The sequence below is a fragment of the Ovis aries genome, chromosome 14 (genome assembly GCF_016772045.2).
Source record: "Ovis aries strain OAR_USU_Benz2616 breed Rambouillet chromosome 14, ARS-UI_Ramb_v3.0, whole genome shotgun sequence".
Classification (NCBI taxonomy): domain Eukaryota; kingdom Metazoa; phylum Chordata; class Mammalia; order Artiodactyla; family Bovidae; genus Ovis; species Ovis aries.
The window spans coordinates 66,432,325-66,458,505 of record NC_056067.1 but is presented as its reverse complement, the minus strand read 5'-3'; the positions used below and the strand labels follow the sequence as shown (position 1 = coordinate 66,458,505).

The 26,181-nt window shown below is 57.4% G+C and overlaps 4 protein-coding genes and 1 pseudogene across 18 annotated transcripts in view; 2 read left to right on the top strand and 3 right to left on the bottom strand.

Annotated features, from left to right (window-relative positions):
• The window catches only part of LOC101121964 (tigger transposable element-derived protein 1-like), a 5,766-nt gene extending 3,993 nt beyond the window's left edge, over positions 1-1,773 (bottom strand). For 2 of the 12 annotated variants that reach the window (XM_042231324.1, XM_042231325.1), the window contains exon 1: positions 178-1,773. In XM_042231324.1, coding sequence (XP_042087258.1) covers positions 178-577 — 400 coding nt within the window. In that variant the 5' untranslated portion in view covers positions 578-1,773. Of the gene's footprint in view, position 1 lies in introns of all 12 variants that reach the window. The other 10 variants (XM_042231317.1, XM_027978955.2, XM_042231318.1 and 7 more) reach the window with 10 other exon arrangements.
• LOC114117956 (uncharacterized) lies at positions 1,388-2,871 on the top strand. The gene is made up of 3 exons (XM_042231434.2): positions 1,388-1,430; positions 1,558-2,112; positions 2,457-2,871. Exons 1-3 carry the CDS (start codon positions 1,388-1,390, stop codon positions 2,840-2,842), a joined length of 984 nt encoding a protein of 327 aa, XP_042087368.1. The 3' UTR covers positions 2,843-2,871.
• Positions 2,821-26,181, bottom strand: LOC121816399 (tigger transposable element-derived protein 1-like). 4 transcript variants are annotated; one of them, XM_060399209.1, is made up of 3 exons: positions 26,144-26,181; positions 8,771-18,617; positions 2,821-6,507 (listed from the first exon to the last, which is right to left on the bottom strand). In XM_060399209.1, the coding sequence occupies exons 2-3, from the start codon at positions 8,840-8,842 to the stop codon at positions 4,690-4,692; spliced, it is 1,890 nt and encodes a 629-aa protein (XP_060255192.1). In that variant the 5' UTR covers positions 8,843-18,617; positions 26,144-26,181; the 3' UTR covers positions 2,821-4,689. The 4 variants fall into 4 exon arrangements, with proteins under 4 accessions (XP_060255192.1, XP_060255194.1, XP_060255193.1 ...); XM_060399211.1 differs by lacking the exon at positions 26,144-26,181 and adding an exon at positions 8,134-8,285 and having other exon boundaries at positions 8,771-8,968; XM_060399210.1 differs by lacking the exon at positions 26,144-26,181 and adding an exon at positions 8,138-8,285 and having other exon boundaries at positions 8,771-8,968.
• On the bottom strand, positions 10,880-12,800 carry LOC132657799 (WW domain-binding protein 4-like; annotated as a pseudogene).
• On the top strand, positions 12,965-22,707 carry MZF1 (myeloid zinc finger 1). Its single transcript, XM_027978928.2, has 5 exons — positions 12,965-15,004; positions 15,363-15,546; positions 16,011-16,081; positions 16,191-16,311; positions 21,113-22,707. Exons 1-5 carry the CDS (start codon positions 14,609-14,611, stop codon positions 22,546-22,548), a joined length of 2,208 nt encoding a protein of 735 aa, XP_027834729.1. The 5' UTR covers positions 12,965-14,608; the 3' UTR covers positions 22,549-22,707.

The window sequence follows — 26,181 nt, the reverse complement described above, 5'->3', positions numbered from 1 at the left end:
CCTCTGGGAGGCTCACAGGCTAGGAAAGTCTTCAAACAGGTCATGGCTTCTGAGTCTTCTTCCCAGCAATGAGGACACAGAGGGCCGGGGCACAATGAGCAGGCACTCAGGACCAATGGTCATGGGCTGGGTCCCCCTGCACATTCCCCTGCCCTAAGCCCGGTCCCTGGGGCTCACCAGTCTCCTGAAACATCTGAGCAAGGTCCTCCACGAGCGCCACAGCCTCCTCACCGCTCTCGGGGCAGTGGGACTCCACCCAGACCCGGGTGTCGGGGGGCAGCACTCCCAGGAACTGCTCCAGCACCAGCAGCTCCAGCATCTGCTCCTTGGAGCGCACCTCGGGCCGCAGCCACTGGCGGCAGAGCTCCCGGAGCTGGGCCAGCGCCTCGCGGGGCCCGAGGGCCTCCTCATAGCGGAAGCTGCGGAAGCACAGCCGGGGGTCCCAACCGAGAGCAGGCAGCGGGGTGTGGGGCTGAGGCTTAGAGAACGGTTCCGGATCCCACGGGATGTCCTCATCCTCCTCCACCTTGATGATCACGAGCTCCTCCTGACCGAAGGGTGCTGGGTCAGCTGCCATGGTGAGGTGTGGGGAAGCTGGCCTCCCCGTCTTCACTCAGCCACACGCTCTGTCTTCCTGGGACACACACACACCACCCCCAATCAGGGCTGTGGACCACCCACACCACTCCACCCACTTGCACCCTGCAAGGCCACTTGCCATGAGGGAGAGCGTCCCCAAACCCTACCACCTGGGAAGCTGGTGGAGGACACCTTGCACTGGGAACCTGGTTAGGACAGTGAGGGAGAGGGTCCTGGAGGGAAGCCTTCAGGAGTTCGGGCCAGACTGAGCCAAGGAGGAGGGCCGCTCCTGGGGCGGGGGCAGGGGAGTGGGGAGCGTGGACATGTCCAGTGTCTCAGTGACAGAAACCCAGTCAGCAGCCAGGCAGAGGTGTCAGTGGGAACTAGTGGAGGCCCAGTGACCAGGGAGGGTCCCAGCCCAGGGACACAGTGCGCAAGTGCAGGACGCAGCCTGCAGTGACCTAAGGGAGAAGCCCACGACGGCAGCCGGGGCCAGGGGGAGCAGCCACACAGGCAGAGCAAGGGCAGGCGGCCACCCTGAGGGCCTTCCTTCCTGCACCTCAGGCTCCTCTGGGGCCCGGTCCTGTTTAAGTGTAAAATTTCCAAACAGCAAACAGGAGCTACTGCTATGTGTTCACCAAAAGATCCTGAAAACCAGCAACTCCTCAGCTGGCAACTCTGGGAAAAGGAATTGGAAGAAGACATCTGCTTTTCCTTTTGTAGCGTCTGCAAAGCATCTGAATTTCTTTCTTTCCACCGGTCATTTGCTACCACTGTAACTTAAGAACACAGATCACTTTCCGCGCCAATGCATGGCTCTAACAGGGTTTGTCAGGTCTCCCCCGAACCAGGCCGCTCAGCCCAGCAGCGCCCAAACTCCCGGGTTCTGACCCCCGAGTACCCTGCCCCGACCCGCCTGCACTATCACCTCAGGGGGGCACGCGCGCAGGTGCAGCGGGAGCAGGGAGGTGACCTGAGCTGCAGAAATCCAGGAAGACTTCTCAAGAGAGGCGCGTTTAGGGCGAGCTGGGCGGAAGAGCTGGGCGGAAAAGCTGACCGAGTGTGTCCATAGAACTGGGAGGCGCCTGCCGGAGGCAAAGAAACTCCGCCAAGGAAGCGACCACCGCAGATGCACAAGAACTGACCGGGAGGTGCGGCGAGAGCCCAGCTCCTCGAGGATCACTTCCGGGCCGCGACTCGCTTCCGGGACAGGCCCAGTCCCACCAGACTCCATTTCCCAGCAGCGCCCGCGCCGCCGATCCCGCGCCCTCTGGTCAGCTGCACACCCTGCCCCGGGCCCTTCCCCACGCGCCTGCTGTCTCCCGCGGACTCACTGCCCTCGGGAGCTACGCCGGCTGGCGTGGAACAACGCCGCCGTGCAGAAACGACGACCAACCACCCTGGGGTCCCAGGACCAGGAGTTTCCTGGCTGCCCCACGGACTATTTCCGGAGCCTTGTTCCCACCCCGCCCCTCGCCCCCACTCCCGAGCCCCCAGCCACCTCCCCACGACCCTGCACGCGAGCCAGCGGAGGTGAGTAGGGGTAACCCGACGCTTCGGCTGCTCTGTGACAACCTCCCGCGCCGGGAAGTGGAATTGGCGCGAGCCCCGCTCCGCCTCTGAGGCCCGCTGGGAAATGTAGTCCTTGGCTTGTCACAAGACCCGCCCAGCCCTGCTGCGGATACTACATTTCCTAGGGGGCAGCTGAGGAATGGAGTTCTTCAGGGCCCTGAGACCGGTGCTCCACCGCGCTTTGGCTGAGGTCCGGTCCTCTCCCTAGTTCTGAGAAAAGGAGCCGATGCGTCCACGCGCGCGCGGCCTCTCCACCATGGCCTGCCTCACGACCTCACCTGCGTCTCTACCCCTCTCTCCGTTAGGATGCGGCATCTCCTCCCACTGGGACACCTGCCTCTTCCAGCTGCTGGGCCACACTCTGGCTCCACCGAGGCTGTTCCTGCCTGCCCGTCCACAGGCGTTTACCAGCCACACCACGCTGGGCCGCCTCAACAGGTCCCTGTCTGATGCCTGGCATTTTGAAATGACCAGCTTCCAAAAGCTGGACACCACCTCCCAGAAAGCCTTCCCTATCAGTCCTCTCCTCTGGCCCCCGGTGGATTTGGGTCCCTCACAGGTCGCCCGTCATAGCCGTTGTCACACAGAACGTAACCACCTCTGGACTGGCAGCTCTGAAACCAATCTCTCCCATCCTGGTCTCCCCACACCCAGCATGTTACAAATGCCCATAATTTGTGTAATTTATTAATATAGTCAGTCACCAGGCTCCTCAGCAAAGCGCCTTCTCTTCTAGCCATCCCTTTTGCTGCTCTTGCCAGGAAAGCAGGCCAGGGGCCACATCTGACCTTTCTCCCTGGAAGTCTGGACCCCTGGCGTGGCTCAGACTGCTTTTGTGTTGACAGCATGCCCACCACTGCAAGTGCTAGCTGAGTGACACGAATGCTCTCTCCCAACTTCACTCTTGGTGTATCAGCGTGTGCATGTGGGCATGTGTGTACGTGTGGGCGTGTGTGAGCACGCATGTGCACCCACACAGGCACATGCAGATACCTGTGTTGAAAGGATGCCAGACAGCCCTGTCCCACCACCTGGGGCTCATCTAGCTGGGGTACAAGAATGCCTTCCTTGCAGACTTTGTTGACAAGCCACACGGTATGTCTGCATATTCAGGCGGATACCCCAGTGTGCATCAGACATCACTTTGCTGATAAAGGTCTGTATGTCCATCTAGTCAAAGCTATCATCTTTTTAGTAGTAGTCATGTAGATGTGAGAGTTGGACCATAAAGAAGGCTGAGTGCCCAAGAATTGATGCTTTCAAATTGTGGTGCTGGAGCAGACTCTTGAGAGTCCCTGGGACTGCAAAGAGATCAAACCAGTCAATCCTAAAGGAAATCAATCCTGAACATTCATTGGCAGGACCGATGCTGAAGCCAAAGCTCAATACTTTGGCCATCTGATGCAAAGAGCCAACTCACTTGAAAAAGACTGATACTGGGAAAGACTGAAGGCAGAAGGAGAAAAAGAGGGGTGACAGAGGATGAGATGGTTGGATGGCATCACCGACTCAACGGACATGACTTTGAGCAGACTCTGGGAGATAAAGGCATGGCAACCCATTCCAGTATTCTTGCCTGGAGAATCCCATGGACAAAGGAGGCCAGTGGGCTATAATCCATAGGGTGGCAAAGAGTCAGACATGACTGAAGTGACTTAGCACGCACAGCACCAGGAGATGACGGACACAGAAGCCTGGCATGCTGCAGCCCATGGGGTTGCAAAGAGTCAGACACAACAGAGACTGAAAACAACAAGGGGACAGAAGAACAAGCTGAATGTTGAGGCCATTGAACCCTCGGGAATGACTGAGATTTTTCAAAGAGCTGTAGATCTGGGAGACCATCAGAGTGACAAAAGTTTCAGCCTCAGAGGCTAGAGGGAAGCCAAGATGACCACGGCACAGAAACCGAGGGAAGAAAACATCTCCAAGGCAACGGATGGTGCCTGGTGTCAAAAGCCACACATGCTCACAGGCTCTGGCACAGTGGAGGCTCAGACAACACACGTCATGGAAGCCCAAAGGGCGACGATGGCATGGAAGGAGGGCCAGGAGAGTAGGAAACCCCCATCCCGAACCGGTGGGAAGTCACAATGGGGCACGGACAGTCAGGGCTGGCAAACAGGAGAGGCTCGTCTCAACCATGGCCCCTCACCACAAGGAAGCTTGCTCTGGTGGGCTGTGCTTGGCAACTGCTGTTCTATAGGGTGTGTCTCTTACATGGATGGGCACTCCTGGGTCCCGCAGCTCATCTGCCAATCAGAAAACACTGCCCTCAAGCCTGGCGCTCTGTGTGCCACTGTACAAAGTTGGCTGTGCATGAGGTATAAAAACCATGAGTGAGACGTGGCAGAGTCTACCCTCCAGAAACAAAACTCATCAGACAAAGCGCATCTGCACTCAGGCCCAAGCCTCAAATCACACAGGTCATTTAAAGAGGTCTGTCCTTCAGAGTCTGTGCCGTGGCCACTCGCCCACCCTCTGTGGGCCCCACCTGGGCTGAGTGCAGGCTTCCTGACATCGTTTCTGTTGCCACCGTCATGGGGCCTCTGGAGGCCCCGCAGCAGCCCGAGCCTGTCGCCTCCTTTCCCGGAGCAGCTCCCGGAGGCGGGCAAGGGCACAATGGACAGCCCGGGCCACCCGCAGGCTGCGCTCCCGGTTGGGATCATTCTCTGAGAGGACTTGCAGGCCAGCAGCAAAGTGGGAAAGGGCCTGGGCCAGGGGCTCGGGGCGCAGTGCAACCACAGCTGCGTCCTCAGCCTCCGCACCCTCTGTGGCCTCCGATTCCGGTCTTCTAGAGGCCAGGCCCTTCCCACCCTGGCAGGGCAGCCCAGGGCCACAGACGTACCCACTGTCCATGCCCGGGGAGGTGGGCGTGGGCTCCCCGCGGGCCTGCAGCAGATGGCTAACATCGGCCTTAGCCACGTCGCCCATACCGGCGTGGCTGGCTAGTGCCTCGATGCTGCGGGGGAGCTGGGGCATGGCACTGGGCTCGGGAGCACCAGCCAGCACACACTCGGGCCAGAGCTTCCTCCAGGCACTGTTCATGGCGGCAGGCTGCAGCTCCGCCCAGGCCTCAGCGATGTTGTCCACAGCAGTCATGACAGTGTAGCTGCGCCAGAACTCCCACACAGAGGACCGGTCTGCACCACCCATCTCCTGGGCCAGCTGGCTGAGTGTGCGGCGCAGATACTGGGCCTTGAAGGTGGTGATGACACCCTGATTCATGGGCTGGATCAGGGTGGACGTGTTCTTGGGCAGGAACTCAACCCGCACATGGGCCGAGAGGCCACCCAAGTGGGCAGGGTGGCAGGGCGCGCTGTCCAGCAGCAGCAGGGCACGGTGCGGGAGGCCGTGGCTGGCACAGTAGTTTTCCACAGCAGGGCAGAAGCAGCTAGTAAACCACTCCTGGAAGATGACAGGCGTCAACCAGTCATTGCGGTTGGAGCGCCAGACCACAGGCAAGCTGGCCTTGGAGCAGCCCCTGAGGGCACGCGGGTTCTCCGAGGGGTACACCAGCAGGGGCTTCAGCTTGAAGTCACCAGCCGCATTGCCACCGAGCAGCAGGGTCAGGTGGTCCTTAGAGGCCTTGGGCCCAGGCCCAGCCGTCCCCTCCAACGCCAGAAGCATGCGCTCAGGCAGCCGCTTCCAGAACAGGCCCGTCTCGTCCACGTTGAAGACCTGCCGCGGTGAGTAGCAGCCCTCCTCCAGGATGGCGCGCAGCACTGCCGGGTAGCGCGCGGCAGCCTGGGCATCGGCCACGGCGGGCTCATCCATCAGTAGCACGTTGTGGCGCACCTTGAACCGGGCAAACCAGCCGTTGCTGGCCCCAAAGGTCTCGGCCCGCCTGCCGCCACCCTGCTCGTGCTGCAGCTGGGTGAAGAGCCGGCGTGCCTGGTCCTGGATGAGCAGCGTGCTGACCGGCAGGTTCTGCCGCTTCTGCTCCTCGATCCACAGACTCAGCAGGCGCTCCATGCGGCCCATCAGTGCACCCCGGCAACGCGTGAGCTGCGTGGCGCAGACAGGCGTGGCTGCCTGAGAGCTGGCCCGGATCCTGTCCTTGTTGACACGGATGGAGGCGACCGTGGAGGTGGCCAGCCCCAGGGCCCGGGCAATCTGCGTCAGCTTCTCCCCATCCTCAAAGCGCCGAAGTACCTCCAGCTTCATGTGCAGGGTGATGGACTTCCGGTCCCGCTTGGCACTATGGCGGAGGCCAATCCCGAGGGGCGCCTGGGGGCGCTTCAGGCTGCCGCCCGGAGCCATGCATCTCAACACGCTCTCTTCCCTCTGCCCGTCGGCGGTACCCAGGGCCGTGCCACAGTGGCCCCTGGGCCTCTCCTGCCACGCCATCTCTGCCTGAAGAGGGGAATACAGGGGAGTTAACTGTGAGTCGGAGAGCCTAGACCACCGCCTGGCCCTCCCGTGCTATGACCTAGAGCCCGCAGCCCTGCGGACTACTGCCTCGGAGGCAGGTCCAGTCCCTTCTCTCCCTAATGCTAAGCAAACTGCATACACACTTCTGAGCATTCTTTGCAACCAGAGGAGCATTTCACTTAGTTTTTGTTTATGAGATCAAAAAGGTCTGCTGGAGGGCAGCAAAGGTGACACAGACATAAAGAACAGACTTTTGGACACAGTGGAGGAAGGAGAGAGTGCGATGATTTAAGAGAATAGTACTAAAGTATATACATTACCATATCTAAAATGGATAGCCAGTGGGAGTTTGATGTAGACACACGGAACCCAAAGCCGGTGGAGGGATGTGATGGGGAGGGCACTCAAGAAGGAGGGAACATATGTATACCTATGGCCAATTCATGTTGCTGTTTAGCAAAAGCCATCACAATATTTTACTTATCCTGTAATTAAAAAATAAATGAAGAGGCTGAACACATCAAAAAAAAATCTGTCAGGACACTTTGCTCTTCCCCCAGCAAAACTCTTGAAACCATAAGGGAATGCAAAGGGAGTCTAGAAATCCTGATCCACCACCCAGACACTGATGGGCAGGAGCATCTCCATGCTTCTCACTCGGTGTGAGAGACTGAATAATGCCTCCTAAACACATCCACATTCTAATCTCAGGAAACAACGAGTAAATGACCTTTCACGGCAAAAGGGACAGGTGTGATTAAGATAATAATCTTGAGAGGCAGAGATTATCCTGGGTCATCCAAATGGGCCCTACATGTAATCAGAATCCGTGTAAGAGGACACAAAAAATTTCACTCACTCAGAAGACAATGTGAGAAAAAAAAGAAAAGGCAATGTGACCACTGAAACTTAAAGCTTCAGAAGGAACCAGCCCTGCCAATACCCTGATGTTAGCCCAGGAGGCCCACTGCAGATTTCAGAGCTCCAAAGTCTTAAGATAATAAACTTGTGTCGTTTGAAACCACTAAGTCTGTAGTAATACGGTACAGCCATGACAGGAAGCTAACACAGGAGGGGACTTCCTTAAATCAGGCCAACCCCGGGGAGCACCTGGGGACAGAGAAGCTGGTTCTCCACACAGCAGCCAACTTCTCCACGCAAGTCAGGGGGAATTCCTTGGCGGTCCAGTGGCTAAAACTCCACGCTTCCACTTCAGGGGGCACAGGTTTGATCCCTGGCTAGAGAACCAGGATCCCCACAAGTTGCGAAGTGCTGCCCTCCCCACCAAAAAACCGATGGCCCGTGTGCTCAGGGTCCTCCCAGGCCTCCCACCCAGAGTCAAAGCCACAGTCATCACCAGCTTTGTCAAGGGCCTCTAAGCCTCCTTCTCTCCTTTGCCTACTCCTGACCACATCCTTAGGGCAGGCTAAGGGCACCCCCAGCCCAGGGCCTTTGCTACTGTGGCTCTTTGGCGCACAGCAGGGCGCCCTTCCCTCTAATAGGCATGGCTTATTCCCTCTTCTGCAGGTCAAATGTAACCTGATCAGAGAAGCCCTCCCCACCTTTACCGTGCATCCATCACACACTGCCTCAGGGCAGGAGCTGTACCTACAGAGTACTCCGCCGAGTCCCCAGCGGAAGAGCCTGGCACTCCGGAGGCATTCTCTGGTCTCGTGCTAACTTATCAAATGAAGCACCCTGAAGGGAGGCCGACTTCTCACTTTGTCCCTTTTGCATTTCAAAGCATGTGAAAGTAGCACCTGGTCAAAACAGTAAAAGTTTTTTGAAGGAAAACGTGTGAAAAACGAGGACAGGCGCCTGACAGGTCTGTGTGTTTTGGGGAGTGTCTGTGGCACCCACGAAGAGTACCTCCAGGGACCCATGGGCTGCACCTGCGGTACAGAAGCGTAGGCATGGGGAAGGCTTCCAGAAAAAGGCCCCGAATTCCAAACAAGTCACGCGCCCGTCCCTCTCTCTCCATATCGATGCCTTCGCCTGCTCACCCACAATTTTAAACTCCCCCGTATATTCTCACATTCTCTCCCTCGCCCTCTACAAAGTCCCCAAGCCCGCCGTGGAGGGAGGCGCGAGACTACATTTCCCAGGAAGCGGCGGGGCCGGCGAAGACTCCCATTGGCCCCTTTCCCGCGCGTCCGTTCCTTTTTTCCCCCACGAGAACCGAGTGTATGGGCGCCTCGGCCCCTTCTCACGGAGCCCCGGCTTCCGCGCGGCCGACCGCCCTCACCTCCGGACGGCGACATGGACCGGCCTCAGCTGGGCCGGCGGGGCTGCAGAGACTCCTCATCTCCGGCCTCATTCGCCGCTTTCCAGCGGCGGCCGAGCCCAGCCTTCATCTTTAGCGGCGGAGGCGGAGGTTGCCGGGCGACAACCAGGATTGGAGAGGGCCTCGTGGTCCCCGCCTGCAGGGCGCGCCGGCTGCTGTACCCGGTCGCCCAGGGCCTGCCGGGAAATGTAGTTCTATGAGGAGCCCGCCCAGCGCTGAGTCCGAGCTGGGAAGCTCAAAGCCATGTCTGTCCAAGGGTGGCTTTCTTGCCTATTAATTTCCTTCTCTTGTCTTTTCTGCCGTCTGCTTTCCGTCACTTTCTTTTTTTTTATTCCTCTTTCACGAAATTTTTAATTAGCTGTAATTTTCTTATATGTATGCTAGTGACCTGTGAAATGCCAGGCTGGATAAATCACAAGTTGGAATCAAGATTGCCTGGAGAAATATCAATAACCTCAGATATGCCAATGATACTACTGTAATGGCAGAAAGCAAAGAAGAACTAAAGAGCCTCTTGATGAAAGTGAAAGAGGAGAGTGAAAAGCCTGTTTAAAATTTGACAAAGATCCATATAGTCAAAGCTATGGTTTTTCCAGTATTCATGTATGGATGTGAAAGTAGGACTATAAAGAAGGCTGAGTGCCGAAGAATTGATACTTTCGAATTCTGGTGTGGGAGAAGACTTGAAACGGAGCAGGATTATATGGTCCTTGCCCCACCACCACCACCACCACCACCACCACCACCACCACCAAGTCCTGTGCTTGCTTTTTTTTCTGTGGAAAACTTTAGTCAAAGAATAAGTTTAATCAGAGAAGAGAGAAATGCTGAAACAAAACAAAGGAGATTAAATAATAATAATGTTGTCATTAAGCATAGTCAAGGACTTTTAGTTCCTTCTCAAGGGCTATAGATAATATTCGGAGCCATATCCTGTGAGCTGTCTTATAGATACCAAAACACCAGGTGGGAGACTACATGATGACCAGACGACACCCATGACATGAGCTGCCACAGTTCCAAGAACTGGCTGTAAAGAAATGGGAACAAATGGACCCTAGAACTGAAGATTAACTATACCTAAAACCAAGATCATGTTGGTCAGACCACTGATGACCAACTTGAAGAGGACTGTTAGAGATGACTGTTTGATTTCTGCATGTAGCCACCCCCTCTTCTGTCTATAAAAGCTCTTGCCCCCTGCTTGTTGGGGGTGAGGGTAGGGGTGGGAGTCCGCCTTTGGATAGATGTCTGACACCTTCCACCCCCAGTTGCCAGCATCTGATATGAAGCAAATGTTCCCTTCTACCAAGCTGGCCTGTTTATTGGCTTTTGAGCGGCAAGGAGATGGACCCACCACACATTCTTTCAGTAACAGATTTTTGAGAGTCCCTAGGACTGCAAGGAGATCAAACCAGTCAATTCTAAAGGAAATCAACCCTAAAGGATTCATGCAGAAGCCAAAGCTCCAATACTTTGACCACCGGATGCAAAAAGCCGACTCACTGGAAAAGACCCTGAGGCTGGGTAAGAATGAGAGCAGGAGAAAGGGGCGACAGAGGATGAGATGGTTAGATGGCATCACTGACTCAGTGGACATGAGTTTGCACAAACTTCAGGACACCACTTTGGGTTCCCCACCAACATCAACTTCTGAAGTTGATACATATCATTTTCAGCGCTTTGAAGTTCCAAATCTACCTCCTCATGGGACTCAACATCTTGTTTAATTTCTTCCCATTCTCTAATGGGTTTGATTTTTTTTTTATTGTATTTATTTGGGTTGTGCTGGGCCTTCAGCACTGCGCAGGCTTTTCTCTAGTTGCAGAGAGCGGAGCCTACTTTATAGTTGCAGTTCGTGGGCTTCTCACTGAAGTGACTTCTGTTGTGGAGCATGGACTCCAGGGCTGTGGGCTTCAGTAGAGTTCCCGGGCTCTGGAGCACAGGCTCTATAGTTGCAGTGCATTGGCTTAGCTGCTCTGTAACATACGGGATCTTCCCAGACCAGGAATCGAACCCAGTCTTCTGCACTGGCAGGTAGATTATTTACCAGTGATCCACCTTTTTTTCCTAATGAGTTTTGGACTTTTCTTCATTTGGACCTGATGAACTCTTCCTTTAGGTATTTTTTTCCTTTCTGTTTCTGTTTCAGTACTTTTATCACTGTTTTTAGTTTCTTCCTTAAACTTTATTTTTAGCTTTTACATTGCTGTAGAGAGCTTTCCTTCCCCCCTCCCTTTTTTGCTTCCTGATCCACCATCAGTAACTATGTGAATCTGATAATTTGGACTCTTCCAGGGTAGCAGGTAACTTTTAATTGACTTTACTAGATAAGAGATCACCAGAATGTGGAATGAAATCATCAGGATTTTCCCATCTGGATTCCCCTGATGGTTATAATAATATGTATAACCATCTTCACTTAATCCTTCTACCCAGTCTTCACTACTTCTTTTTTAAGTCTCCTTGAAATCCTTCAGGTTTTTCCCACTGAGGTCCTCTTGTGATAAGATCATAATAGAAATGGTAACCCTCAGAGATAACTCATTCTGTCCATCTGCCCTTTTAAGGGTCTTTTTTTGTCCTCCTGCCGACTGGTCACCAATGATATGCTTGGCTCTGAAATTTCTGACTCTAAGCCAAACCTTTTCAAATCCTGTTAGTATCCTTTCAGGGCAGCTACCTCCACTGCAGCAAACTCCTTAGATGCTTTTTCTTCTTCCTTTCCCTTCTCCAGGCTTTGCTGTTTAATCTCACATACCCTCTTTGACACATTTTCTTTATGATTCTTTCCTCTTTCAAGAAAGTAAACACTAGGCCTATTGTCTACTATCCAACACCTGCAGTACTCACAGAATTGCTTTGGTTGTAACTCCCAGTAGTCTTCCATGGACTGGGCCAGCCACTCTGCGGGTCATCCCCAGGCCTGGGTGAGGCTCACATTCCCTATGCAGGATGAGTTGGGGCCCAGCTCACCAAGAGGCCCACTGGAGCCTCTGAGCCGGGACCCGGTCTCTTTCTTTCCATCATCCTTTGTACCACCTTCCTTCCCTGGGTCTCTTTCACTGTTTTTTCTTTCTTCCTATCTGTTCCACATTCGGGGAGAAATGGTTGCTTTCACACTGTCAAAATTTTAATTTTTGAAACCGCTAAAAACAAACGCAGTGAGCATGTGTCAAAGAGGTATTTACCTCCGGTGGGAACTAGCAGGATGACACATGTGGTTCTGGGAAGGTGAGAGAGAACAACAGAGAGGGTGAAACAACAAACAAACACTGAAATAATAGCGCAAACTCAGATTGTCGGTGTCCCACACAGGCATCTTAGTGTCCTACAGGGTGGTTTAAAACAAAAAAAAAACTTGGGGTACCCTTCTCTACTGGACAGAAAGCATTTACAACCTATCAACCTTTTACAAGTTAGCATCAACCTATCAACCTTTTACAACTTAGCATCTAACGTCACAGTATCTGAACTCTGATCAAGAGTTGCTTCGCTTAGGAAATCAATCTGAAGCAGTCTTACTAGAGACGGTGCTAGGACTCCCAGCCATCTTTTTTCTCTTACTGGCAAGTTTTGGGTAAGTTCCCTTAACAAGTGGCCCTCCTGCTCCATCTGTCTCTCTTCTTGCTGCCACCCTTCTCTGAGCCCTTGAAAACTCTCGACTCATTTCACTCTATCTCCAATTTCTGTCCACGTCTCTCCTCTTGCTTCTGTACTCCTGATCCTCGTTTGTCCCTTGAATCTCGCGATCTGCACGTCTCGCTGTAAATCGAATCTCCTTTTGTCCCTCCTTTCCTCTCCATCCCGGCCCTGATTTCTGTCCCTCTTGTTAACTGTTCTGACACACGTCTGACCAGCCCTGACTCTCTGATCTAGGTCTCTGAGAGTAGAAAGCCCTCTCCGCTGTCTGTCCTGCGTGTGTCTCTGTCACTATGTGTTCACTTACTTTCACTCTCTCCTCGCTATCTCGCTCGCTCAGCATCTCTACCCTCACCCCACCTCTCCCATCCTCTCAGACACCAGCCGGTACACGGGGTTGCCCTGGAAACCACCTGCTCAGCCCACCGGTTACCGTGGAGACGCCCGGGGCCCGCCTACCGCCAATGAAAACAAAAGAACGGGCCGCGCATGCGCGCGGCAGGCCAACCGACCACACCGCTCGGCCCCGGCTCTCGGGGGGCCGAGGCGAAAATGGCAGGCTCGCTTGCGGTCCCCAGCGCGGAGGAAGGGGTGACCCAGTCTCTGCGGGGAGTCGCCATGGAGACGGGGACTGAGGGCGTCCTAGCGAGGGCCGTGATTGGTGCAGAGCCCTAACTCCCAGAAGCCCGGTAGAGAATTCAGGAAGCTTGCTGGAAGGCGGTGCTGGGCACATTTCCCCCTGAGAAGCTTGCTCGCGTCGACGGGTGCCGGGACGCCTGGAAGTGAGGCTCGGAGAGCGGGGAGACACGGCCCCGAGAGTGGCCGGACAGGCGGGAGGAGGGTGGAAACTGAGGCGAGGATGGAAACAGGCGAGCGCGGAAACTGAGGCGGGGGGCGGGGGCGCGGGGCGGCGCTCGCGCTGCTGCGCGGAGCACTCTGGGAGCTATAGTCTGGCCGGGAGGGGAGGCCGACGAGTGCGCATGCTCGGGAGCGCGGTGCGGCCCGCTGAGCGCCGAGGTGAAGGCGGGGGCCCCTCGGCCCGGAAGGTTTGGACAGGGACCCGGACGGCAGTCCTGCGGGGCGCGGGGCAGGGGCCTGGCGCTCCCTGCGAACTGGCCCTGGGTTGTCACGCGCGGCGCGGGTTGCCACGGCGACAGAGCCTGGAGTCCCCGCCCCATTGCCATGGCGGCACCCGGATCTGCCCCGGCTCCCTGAGGCGAGCGCCGCCCGCCCCGGCTGCTATTCGACATAGTTCGGGAAGCTCCGCAGGGCAGGCAGGGTCGCGGAGGCCCAGCCTTCCCCTGGGATTTCAGGCCGACTTGGAGCCTTGAGGAGCCAAGGTCAGACTCACGGGATCAGGCGTCCTCGAAATCGAAATAAACGCCGGTTTCTTCCCAAAGCTCGCACCGTACCTCCAGCTGCAGGAGCAGCGCGAGTGTAGCGGGGGTCGCCCCCGTTTGCAGACGGGGGGGGGGGGGGGTTGGGGCGGAGAGTCACAGTGGCACAGCGACAAGGCAGGATTACGTGGCAAATAGGCAGGGTCGGGATCTCCGGCTCTTCTCGCAGACTCCAAGGCCAGGGGTCTCGGGCCCCTGGCACCCCTCTCTCAAACGCCATCACCCGCTAGCCCCACCTGAGTCAGGAGGTCGAGGAGATAATGGGGCTCAGAAAAGGGGGCTGGATGGGAGGAGGATGACGACAGAATGATGTGCCCTACAGTGGGCCTCGCACAGGTGTGGGCTGGGGCCGCGGGAGGGGGGCTGCCCTGTGAAACCACGCTGGGGGGCAACAGTCGGAGAAACACGCAGGAGAGTGGATGGCAGTGATGGTCCGGCGCTGGCGGGGGCGAGGTGGCGGTGGTGCGGATGCCCAGGGGCGGGGGTCGTAGGTGTCTCTTGCCAGGAGAGGGCTGAGGGCAGGGCTCAGGCGGTGCGTGTAGACTGGTGGGATTTAGCAGGCAGAGGAGGTGCCTTCTGGGCCTGAGGAACAGGCCAGAGACTGCACACACCCAGCTAGAGGGGTTCAACGAGGGCTGGCCGGCCCCACACGGCAGCCTCTGGCCTGAGCGGCACGCCAACTGTCCCCATCGCAGCAGCCTCCGCGCGCTCCTCCCTGGGGGTGGACACTGGCCTCAAGAGCCCCAGCCTGGTCTTTCCGATGAGGCCAGCGGCTTTGGGCTCCCCGGGCCGCGCATCCCTAGAAGACGAGGGGCCTGTCACGGTGAAGCTGGAGGACTCTGAGGAGGAGGGCGAACTCGCCGCCTGGGATCTGAGCCCAGAGGCGGCACGGCAGCGCTTCCGGCGCTTCCGCTATGAGGAGGCCGCGGGGCCTGGCGAGGCGCTGGCCCGGCTCTGGGAGCTCTGCCGCCAGTGGCTGCGGCCCGAGGCGCACTCCAAGGAGCAGATGCTGGAGCTGCTGGTGCTGGAGCAGTTCCTGGGCGTGCTGCCCCTCGAGATCCAAGCCCGCGTGCGGGGACAACAGCCAGGCAGCCCTGAGGAGGCCGCGGCCCTGGTGGAGGGCTTCCGCCGGGAGCCAGGAGGGCCCCGGAGATGGGTGAGTCAGCCAGCGGCCTGGGGTCTCTGCCTCATCCTGGGGGCGCCCTTTTCAGCAGGACGCTAGTCCCCCGCGGTCTGGAAGGGGTCACCTGCAGCAGAGCCTGTGCCAGGGGCAGCCGCGGTTCCAATTCCAGCCCTCCATCAGCTGGAGTCAGGACTCAGGCTGCATTGGGGGGGGGGGGGGGGGGGGGGGGGCGGTGTCGGCAGAGGAGAGCAACTGCAGGGCATCCCTGCCCTCTATGTCAGTCCCTGGGGACCATGGGTCCTCAGAGGCCGAGTCAGGACCCCTGGGATCCCAAGAGGGTGGAGGCCAGGGAGCTCCCTACCTGAGCTCCTGATGGGGGGCACCTACCCAGGTCACGGTCCAGGTGCAAGGTCAGGAGGTGCTCTCGGAGAGGACGGAGCCCCCCGACTTCCAGGCCCTCCCTCAGCCCACACCTGAGACTGCAGAACCGGGGCTGGAGATGCCCCCTGGGGCCACGGAGCAATCAACGCTGGGCCTGCGGGTGAAAGAGGAGTTCGAGGTTACCGAGGAGCCAGGTAAGGGCAGGCGGTGTGCCCTCTGCTTCGGCGGCCCCCGCATCCCGCCCAGCCAGTGGTGGCCATTCTCCCCTGTGGGCCAAGCCTGCCACAGCTGTGGTTCCTTCCATGTCCTCAGTCAGCATGGCGCTAGCTCCTGGGGTTTCCATGTATGGGAGACAGGAGTCCTCTCCCTGAGATCTGCGGCGGGTGGGGGTGGGGGGCTGGGGGGGCATTAGCGAACTGCTGCAGACCAGACAGCAGACTGGAGCGTTGGAGGCGGGGGTTGGGGGGGAGGTCCTCTCCTCCACCTCCCAGGCAGGTGCCAGACACGCCCCCACACCACGTTCCTATGTGACCCCGAGAGCCCCCTGCCACGCCAGCCCCAGGTCCCACCCCACCGGATCCCAGCACCTGGCACAGCACTGAGGAGGGCAGCAGGGTGGGGCGCCCTGGAGCTTCCTGACCACACCCTCCTTCTCCAGAGCCACTGTGTCCTTGGCCTCTAAGCAGCCTGCAGGGGACCCCTTTCACTCTGCTCCCTGACCAGCCCCAGGTGAGTCCCTGCTCTGGGAGCCTCAGCAGGTGGGGCTGGGTGTGGGCCAGGTGGGTCCCTCCTGGGTGGGCCTGGCCACACAGACCAGCAGTGACCGCTGTGGTTTCAGGACTGTGGCGTGGTGCTGGACCAGGCCTCCCCCCATAGTGAGTCTGGGCCTGAGGGTTCCTCCTGGAGGCAGCACTGCCGGGCCCTGTGGCAGGAGGAAGCTGGGGGCATCTTCTCCCCAGGTGAGTAACACAGGGCCCCCTTCCTCCAGCATCACCTACGCACCCGCATTGCCTGGGTGGCCCCTGCAGCATTCAGCCTGCTTCAGCACCTGCCCTCCAAACCCAAGCCCTCCATTAACCTCCCAGCCCCGTAAACCCTCCTGAGAGCAGGACTCGTTCCCCACCTCCTCTCCCAGCCCTGGCATCCTGGATGGCCCCCAGGTTCCAGGCCTGCGTCCCACCAACTGGACAGCAGGTCAGCAGGGTGGACAGACAGGAGGGACCTTCACACAGGTGGGGACTGGGCGGGACAGCACAGTGTGCCACCCAACCACCCAGGTTCTCAGGCCAGACGCCTTGCTCAGTCCACCTCGGTCACATGCCTGCCATGGCCCACCATTTTCCAGGCCCCATCTCATCTTCATCCCCACTCCCTGGGCCCCTGCACTTCTGGGTTTACTCCCATGTTCTGGTGGACCTTCCTGTGAACTCTGGAGCAGGAGGTAAAGTTCTGAGAGGTGTTACATATCTAAAACACATTCGTCTAGCACTCCACATCACACTGAATTTTGGCTGGGTGAAGAGCTCTTTTATTGACTCAGTCTCCAAACATTTTTTTCTTAACTGCTGTAAAACTGGGTCAAAACATTTTTTATCACCACTGTTGGTGAGCCTAACTTTAAATTCAATTCCTCAACTGTGGGAAGCTGCCCTGAATTGTTTCTTTGAGTTCCTTCCCCTGCACTGTTCTGTTCTCTTGTTTCGAGAATCCCCATTACTCAGTTACTAGACTCGAGGACAAACGCTCCAGTGTTCTGTTCTCTGCAATTTCCCATCCCTTTTTTTCTGCTCTATCTTCCAGAAAATTTCTTCATGTATCCTCCAGATTCTTCTTTTGAGATTTTCACATCTGGTAGTAGAGTTTCAGTTCCCACCAGTGTCTTCTTTCCCTGAATACTTATTTAAGCCACTTTCTGTTCTTACAGTGGTAACATCTTTCCTTATTTCTCTGAGGATAATAATTTGTTGTTCAGTCGCTAAGTTGTGTCTGACTCTTCTCAACCCCATGGACTGCAGCACGCGAGGCTTTCCTGTCCTTCACTATCTCCTGGAGTTTGCACAAATTCATGTCCATTCAGTCAGTGATGCCATCCAACCATCTCATCTTCTGTCCTCCCCTTCTCCTCCCACCTTTAGTCTTTCCCAGCATCAGGGTCTTTTCCAGTGAGTCAGTTCTTCACATCAGGTGGCCAAAGTATTGGAACTTCAGTTTCAGCATCAGTCCTTCCAGTGAATATTCAGGACCGATTTCCTTTAGGATGGACTGGTTTGATCTCCTTACAGTCCCAGGGACTCGCCAAGAGTCTTCTCCAACACTACAGTTCAAAAGCATCAATTGTTCAGTGCTCAGCCTTCTTTATGTTCCAACTCTCAAATCCATAAATGACTACTGGAAAAACCATAGCTTTGACTATATGGACCTTTGTCAGCGAAGTAGTATCTCTGCTTTTTAATACGCTGTCTAGGTTGGTCATAACTTTCCTTCCAAGGAGCAAGTGTCTGTTAATTTCATAGCTGCGTCCATCCATGGTGATTTTGGAGCCCAACAAATGATTACTTGTCTTCAAGCTTTCTCCCAGGGTGCTCTCTGATCTCTTTGGCAGGTGAGACAGGGCGGCTGGGAGAGATGAAGAGTTTGCTCCCCATAGAGACCCACTTCCTGTGTGACATGAGTGGGTGGGTGGAACAACCGTGGATGCCACTGAAGGGGCCACAGGGCACCCTGGCTGGGCTGTATGGAGGCGGGCGCCCTTGCTGTGAGGATCTTCAGTTCTTGCCTCTGAGTGTCCTAAGAAGGCACGTCTAGCCTCTTGCCTGCATCCTGGCTGGGAGACAGGTTGGCATCTCAGTCCCCTGGGTGGCTTTGCTTACCCCTCGACTTCCTCAGTGTTGGTACACACCCTCCACCCAGCCTTTTGCCAGGATGGGAGAAGAGATCCAGAAATCAGAGCTACTGCAGTGCCCACATCCTCCATTTCCTCAGAATTGTGTGCAGAGAGGGCCCAGTGCTGTTCCCTGAGGTAGCCCAGCTTCAGCTTGAGTCAGCTTCCCCCACCCACCTGGCATCCCTGCCCCTTTACCTGCCTGGCCAGAGGGACCTGGTCCTTCCAAACCCTGAACTTTTTGAGCCTTTGAGATCAAACAGGTTGATTTCTTTCCATTTTCCCCACTGCTGCACAGTTACTGTTTGCTCAGTCTGCCATCCAGAGTAGAAATATCAGGGGTTGCTTTGTTTCCTTTTCTCTTCATCTTTGTGGATTTTATACCTTGAGGAAAACAAAACCTTTATGGTGGTTTTTAATGCTGTTTCACAATGAAACCAATTTAAATAGATACTATTATTACCTAGAAGTCCCCATTTGCTGTTTTTATCAATAAAGGGCCCAAACTCATTCTTTCTTCATGGATGCTGACCCATCCAGTTCTTTGAGAACCTGGACATACCTGACGTTATTTCTGGACTTGTTAGCTAGCTTGGTTTCCTGAGGTGCAAGTGCTCCCGCTGGTTGCACTGCAACAGCCTGCCCGTCACGGCTCAGGGAGCTCCTTGTCTGTCCCTGCACTAAGCACCATCCTGGGTGACAGGCTGCCACAGAGTCCATCGTGACTCCGAACTGGAAGGCTCACCTGGGCCCCCAGCCGTTCAATGGAGATCCCTCTGCAGGCTCACACACCAAAGGTCTGTGGGTGGACTGGACTCACCCAGGCCGAGTCCTCAACCCCCTGCTTCACAGCGGAACCTGGCCTCAGCCCCCTGGTCTCTGCAGCCTTAGCACTTGCGAGCACAGTGCCCAAGCTCTGGACAGCCCTTTCTTGCTTTGGAGCTGCCCCAGGCATTTTGAAGGGTCTTCTCTTTTGCTCTGTCAGGGCTGCATACTGAAGCTGAGCGGGAGTCTGGCAGCCACCCCTTCCACTGCCTCAACTCTCAGCTGGGGGCCCTGCTGGGCAGCTAGTGCCCTGCCTCTCCCAGCACAGCACAGTCTCTGCTCTCTCCAGCCACACTGGCAGCCCCGGCTACGGCTCCTCAGCGGGTCCTTTCTCTGCTGCCCCGGTCTTTCCTTGGGCTGCACTTGCCCACAGACAACCACAGCCCCCTCTTCAAATACCAGTTCCCTCAGCCACCGTGGGCTCTGCACCACTGGGTGTCCTGGCTGCTCCCCTTGCCCTCCACAGAACGTCTGTGCAGCCAGTGTTTTCATCAGGAGAACATTCTGAATAGGTAGCATTCACGTTAGAAAATTCAGAAGGCCCGAGGGCATATACAGCGGAGCACCCCTCCCCTGCCTGAGTCACACGGTCCTGCAGCGCAACAGCCAGCCGCTCTGGTCATTTGTGTGGACTTACAGAAAGATTCTGTGTGCAGGAAAGCAAACACAAACGTGGATGCATGCTCATCTGCCGTCTTTAAAACACACATGGAGGCTGAATCTTCACCCTGTCCCCCGCCTGACATTTTTCGTGCATCTTCCCACTTGAACACACAGCAGCAAACGCCCTCCTCTTTGGACAGCTCCCCAGGACACACCTGTTTACCCATCCAGACTCCCACTGACACTCTTGAGTTACTTTTTATTGAAAACTGAGAACCTCCTATACCAGTCATTTCACACAGGGAGGAACACACTGGTGGAGAAGTACCTAGAAGTGGAATTGTTGGATTAGCCTATGGGAAATTTATCGTTTGACGTACTTGGTGACACCAGCTTGTCTGTGCTCACCAGCAATGCACACAGACACTTGGGTTCTGGAGTAAGGATGTGGAGCAGCAGACAAGTATGGCCCTAATGTGCAGTTTTCTTATGGGGGGACTAAGCATGCTTTAGGGAATTTAAGCATCAGTGATATTCCCCTTCCTTTTCCAGTCTTCTGCCCACATCCTTTCCTGTCGCCTGATTGCTGCTGCTACTTTGGTTAATTACACCCTTGACTCTGGAGGGTTTCTCAGTTTGTCATTCATCATGTGACTCTTGAGGGTTTTTGCTGAACACAAGTGATTTCCTTTGATGCAGTATAATTTATCTACGTTTTCCATGGCAGCTTATAGATTTTCTGTCATCCCTGAAGCCCCTGCTCCTCTCTCTGTGTCCCTGACGTAATTCCCTCCTCCTCCGTGCCAGGCTTGCATCTCCTCCCTCCTCCAGCATCTAAGGATGGAGTGCTCACAGCCTGGCTGGAACCTGCTCCTTTGAGCCAGATGCCTAGCCCTGTCCAATCGCAGGCAGGCCCAGGGCCTCCTGTGCCCTGCAAATGCCACGGCACCACGTCCACACTTCCCTACAGACAGGGCCAGACTCCCCAGTGGCTGCACAAGGTCTCAGCAGCGCCTCGGGAGCCGCGCTGTCATCACAGGCAGGGCACAGCAGACAGAAGTCCTGGTGGCTGCATTTCCCACCTGTTCGCTCCACTTCCAGCCTCCCTCAAACCCACCCACTTCTCTGCATCTGTGGGAACCAACATCACCCACCTGCCCAGTGCAAGGGCCACTTTTGCACTACAGCCCTTCCAGAAAGGCGGTTTTGCAAACTTAGGCCACACGTGAAAAGCCGGTCGCCAGTTTTCAGTCTTCCACCTGTCTGTCCCATCCTTACCGCCTTCGGAAGCCTGCTCAGACAGAACCCCTGCCCCTGCCCAGGTGACTTCTGTCTGCCTCCTTGGGCAGTTTTAGGTCGCTCCATTTCACACCCTTTCCCCAGGGCTGGCGTGTCTCTGGGCACCAGCGGGTTCTCTGTCATGCATGAGTGGATCCCCCTGTGCCATGCAGGGTTTACACCCCAGATGGACAACGTCTCTGTGGACCCGGACATCGTGAGCCCCCACGTCCACCTGCCCTGGGACCTCGGTGTGGCCAGCCTCACAGGCCGACAAGGGTCAGCCTCCCACGAAGGTGGCTATTCACACGCGCTAGCGCTCTCCAGCAACCTGGGAGGTGAGCTGGACCCCACGGAGGATGCCCGCCAGGGCCTGGGCCACGGGCTGGCCGTGGCGAGCTGGCGTGTCCCCAGGGGTCGCAGCCGGGCTCGGGGGCGCCCCGGCACAGGGGCCGGAGCTGAGCGAGGGGGCCGCTGCGACATGTGCGGGAAGGTGTTCAGCCAGCGCAGCAACCTGCTGCGGCACCAGAAGATCCACACCGGGGAGCGGCCCTTCGTGTGCGGCGAGTGCGGCCGCAGCTTCAGCCGCAGCTCGCACCTGCTGCGCCACCAGCTCACGCACACAGAGGAGCGGCCCTTCGTGTGCGCCGACTGCGGCCAGGGCTTCGTCCGCAGCGGGCGCCTGGAGGAGCACCGGCGCGTGCACACAGGCGAGCAGCCCTTCCGCTGCGCCGAGTGCGGCCAGAGCTTCCGCCAGCGCTCCAACCTGCTGCAGCACCAGCGCATCCACGGCGACCCGCCGGGCCCCAGCGCCGCGCCCCCCGCCCCTCCCGGCGCGCCCGAGCCCCCCGGCCCCTTCCCGTGCAGCGAGTGCCGCCAGAGCTTCGCGCGGCGCGCCGTGCTGCTGGAGCACCAGGCGGTGCACACGGGCGACAAGTGCTTCGGCTGCACTGAGTGCGGCGAGCGCTTCAGCCGCCGCGCGGTGCTGCTGCAGCACCGGCGCGTGCATAGCGGCGAGCGGCCCTTCCGGTGCGCCGAGTGCGGCCAGAGCTTCCGCCAGCGCTCCAACCTCACGCAGCACCGGCGCATCCACACGGGCGAGCGGCCCTTCACCTGCGCCGAGTGCGGCAAGGCCTTCCGCCAGCGGCCCACGCTCACGCAGCACCTGCGCGTGCACACGGGCGAGAAGCCCTTTGCCTGCCCCGAGTGCGGCCAGCGCTTCAGCCAGCGCCTAAGGCTCACGCGCCACCAGCGGACGCACACGGGCGAGAAGCCCTACCGCTGCCGCGAGTGCGGCCTGGGCTTCACGCAGGTCTCCCGGCTCACCGAGCACCAGCGCATCCACACGGGCGAGCGGCCCTTCGCCTGCCCCGAGTGCGGCCAGCGCTTCCGGCAGCACGCCAACCTCACGCAGCACCGGCGCATCCACACAGGCGAGCGGCCGTACACCTGCCCCGAATGCGGCAAGGCCTTCCGCCAGCGGCCCACGCTCACACAGCACCTGCGCACCCACCGGCGCGAGAAGCCCTTCGCCTGCCAGGACTGCGGCCGCCGCTTCCACCAGAGCACCAAGCTCATTCAGCACCAGCGCGCGCACAGTGCAGAGTAGCCGGGGCAGGCGGCCCCGCCACCGTCCACCGTTGGGGGCGGGCTGTGCGGGGAACACCTACCTCATGGGGTTGCTGAGACCCGTGATCGCGTGGGTACAACCCAGCTCTCTTAGGGCCCGGCTCCCAGTAGGTGCTCAATAAACAACGCACAGAACCTCTGTCTGGGTCTGCACCCACTGTCTGCCCACCTGCCTGGACCCCTCTCAGCCCTCACTACAGGTCTACCACCTTCTCTGTAACCACGGGGCTCCTGCAAGACGCAGGGCTCCCGGCAGATGTGGCCTCTGGCAGGGCCTGCCCACGTCTGCAGGACGTCCCCTTACAGCAGGGCTTCTGTGCTATTTGCTTTCAACCCACCTCTCTGCCGGCCAAGTCAACGGCCAGCAGAGGACCAGGAGGGCACAGCCCTGCCAGCCAGCCAAGACCACTGGGTGCTGAAGCATCAGATGGGTGCCATTAGTCCACTGCCAGCCTGAGTTTATGTCTTTATGAAACCGAGGCGGCCATATCTTAGCTGTAAAAGCTGTAAGGTTTTAAGTGGGAATCTAGTCTTAGGAGACTTTCCTCTGTTCCCACAGACTCCATCCGGTCTGAGAACCAAAGCTGGCGGCAAGGCTAGGCCAGTTCCCCAGCCCTCCAGGTGCTGTCGTGGGCTGTTCTCTTCCCTCCCTGGCCCCAGGCACAACCCCTAAGTACCCCCCAACTGGAAGGTCTCTATCATGTGTGTTCAGTAACTAGTCACAGGACACACCAGCTGCTGACATACAGGTGGACAGACACTGGCAGCTCCAGGTCAGAGTTCCGCAGACTTGAGGGCGGGACCTCTGGACCCCTCCCGCCTTTTCCTGTGCCACTGCTGCTTTTGCCCTGTCCTCCCCTTCCATCCTACTGCTGGGGCCTTGACACGGCCCCCCTTTCCCCCAATGGATGGCGGAAGGACCAGAGACCATGGGTGAAAAGCAGTTCCAAAAAGGGGATATTCATGCAGCAGGGTCTGGCTTGGGACTTGAACCTCACCCTAGACTGGAGTCAGCCTGATCTTGGTCTAGAGATCTAGAGGGTTCTAGGAACAGCCCTTCCAGAAGCACAGCTGCTACCTCACCTGCCACTTTGAGTTGCCCCAGTCCCTACAAGACTTGGGCCCTGGTATCAGGAAAAGACAAGCAGCCTGGGCCAGGGGCTCCCTACCAGCACGCGAGAGAAGGCCCGCTCCAAGCCTCAGGCCCCCTCCTCCCCAACCCGACCCTTCCCCTTCCCCCTCCCCGCTGGTCTAGCGCCAGCCACAACCAGGGCCACTCTCGGCATCTACTGGACAGGGAGGCCTGGCGTGCTGCGACTCATGGGGTTGCACAGGGTCGGACACGACTGAGCGACTGGACCGGACTGGACTGGACTACATCCAGCAAGGTCTGCCACTCCCCAAGGCAGGGGCACTCCTGTGCCGCACGATCAGGACTGAGGCGGGGCAGGGTGGGGGTGGGGGTCCCCTGGGCCCTTTGACAGCACTCAGTTCTCTGGTCACAAACGGTTCTGAGAACCCTGGTGTGAGATATGTAGAATCAGAGGGAAGAGGAAGACAGAAAGCGGCTGAGGAATCAGCTCAGAGAAGGCACACGAATGAACACAGGTGGCCAGTAGCTAGTGGTCTCAGGTTGGAGGAATGTTGCCGGAACTTTATAAAATCCTGTAATGTGGGGGTTTTTTTATGACTTGCGTGACTTATAATCTGAAACAAAGAAAACTCATCTTTGGTCATCTTTGTGCTCATCATGAAATCTGTGCAGATACAACTACATAAAAACATGAAATTCCACACAGGAAAAATCACAACAAACATGAAAAGCATGGGGACATCTGGATGGGACCCCACACCCAAATCCTTGAGAAGTCCAGGGACCCACCTCCCAAAACAGCCCTCTGAGAAGAAGTCAACGTGAACAGCTATGTGAGGGCAGCTGACCAGGGACACCTTTGCAATCCAGTCACATTGGCTACAGGGCAAGACCCAAGTGTTACCATGCAATCAAGACAGAGGGCTTGGACAGAATGACCATTTGGCCAGAGCCATAGAAGAACCCAGGAGAGGACTACCTAAGCACTGGTCATCTAGGAAAGCTGCAACAGTGCCCAGTCAGCCTGTCCCCAGACTGTCTGTATCCGAGTTCATACTGTCCACTCCCAAGCCCAGCCGGCTGCCCCACGCCACATCCATCTAGTTATTCTCATCAGCACCCCAGCCTCCCAAATCTATCCACTTGTCTCCACCAATCAGCACTGCTCTGATTCCAGCCATCCACCTCCAGCCTGGAGGCCATTCCCTGGACAGACCCCTTCTTCCCAGTGCCAGGGCCCAGAGGCTAGGGTAACAATCGTAGGTGCACTTTCACCCTCGCAGCCCACACACCAGGTTCTGCCCACTCCTCTGCCCGGTCCCTCCACAGCACTGGCCCCAGCTTGCCTCAGGGCCTTTGCATGTATTAAGCCCTGTGCTGCTTACTAACAGGCGGCAGGACCAAGGGCCGCAAGCACCTGTACCACCCAAACCACCTGTGCCTCTCTGCCACGTGAGTGAGCACGAAGGTGACAAGCTTAGCTGCACCACCTCCAACCCAGCCGCCTGCCTCACTTAGGCCATCCCCTCCTCCTCGGTCCAGACACTATGGCCCCCTTTGCTTAGCATTTTGTTTCATGATGAAGTTTTACCCACTGCACGGTGGGGAAGCCACAAGATCAAAGATCACACAAGTCTAGCTGTGGACTGTTACCTCTCCAGGGAATCAATACTCTATCCCGAGATGGGACCTTAGCTGAAGGGTCTCATTAACTGGCCTGAGGATGGACACATGAACCAGGCTGGCCAATAAAAACCATCCCTGAGACTTTGGTTGGAAACTGCAGGATGGTCATCAACCCTCACGTGCCGTACAAAAATAATCACCAAGAGTAGAGCGGATGAGAAGAACAAAAAGGAAAACTGAGTTTGAAAGAGGCCTCCGCGTCCCAGGAACAGTCATGCCTGAAGCCTGAGAACACTAGGATGGTTGCGATCTCATCCGCCCCAAACCTGAGGTTTTCTGCAGCTTCCAATCGCTTAGCCTCACCCCAGCACCTCTCCAGCACACAGCTCTCAAGGAAATCAACGAAGCCGGCAGTCTGGGGCGAGGACGACCAGAGGGTTGAAGGGGGGCTTCTGGAATGGAGGAAAGAGAATGCAAGCGGGAGAAAAAGGGAACGGCTGCAACAGCCACGACTAGGATATGAGACCACGGAGCCCAAGGACGCCGAGGGTACCCGAGAGGAGGCTGGGGTCGGCAGGGACGCCAAATCACGGCCCGAAAAGGTGGAGGTTACTTTCTGGGGTGAGGATCGGGCCGGGGTAGCCAAGAGGAGGCCATGGCCCACCACTAGCGCGGGCCCAACTGGGCCGCCGGACTACTCCCACTGTGCTCCAGAAGACGGCGGCACGCCGCCTCAGCGACGGGGTGGGTCGTGCGGCAGGAGCCTCATTCGGTCGCGGGAAGGCTCAGGGGCAGAGCCCCGGCCGCCCCCCGGGCCCGGCCCCCCGCCCCGACCAGCCCTCGTGGCGCCGCTCACCGCCTGACGGAGTCCTCGGTGACAGCCTGAAGTCGCAG

Bases quoted from the DNA above. Each gene is read 5' to 3' on its own strand.
- MZF1 (XM_027978928.2), top strand. From the start codon at position 14,609: ATGAGGCCAGCGGCTTTGGGCTCCCCGGGCCGCGCATCCCTAGAAGAC. The intron at 16,082-16,190 runs GTGAGTCCCTGC...CTGTGGTTTCAG, and splicing joins TGCTCCCTGACCAGCCCCAG to GACTGTGGCGTGGTGCTGGA. The intron at 16,312-21,112 runs GTGAGTAACACA...TGTGCCATGCAG, and splicing joins TGGGGGCATCTTCTCCCCAG to GGTTTACACCCCAGATGGAC.
- LOC114117956 (XM_042231434.2), top strand. From the start codon at position 1,388: ATGCATGGCTCTAACAGGGTTTGTCAGGTCTCCCCCGAACCAG. The intron at 1,431-1,557 runs GCCGCTCAGCCC...AGGTGACCTGAG, and splicing joins TCAGGTCTCCCCCGAACCAG to CTGCAGAAATCCAGGAAGAC. The intron at 2,113-2,456 runs GTGAGTAGGGGT...TCTCTCCGTTAG, and splicing joins CTGCACGCGAGCCAGCGGAG to GATGCGGCATCTCCTCCCAC.
- LOC121816399 (XM_060399209.1), bottom strand. From the start codon at position 8,842: ATGAGGCCGGAGATGAGGAGTCTCTGCAGCCCCGCCGGCCCAGCTGAG. The intron at 6,508-8,770 runs GTGAGGGCGGTC...TCCCCTCTTCAG, and splicing joins GTCCATGTCGCCGTCCGGAG to GCAGAGATGGCGTGGCAGGA.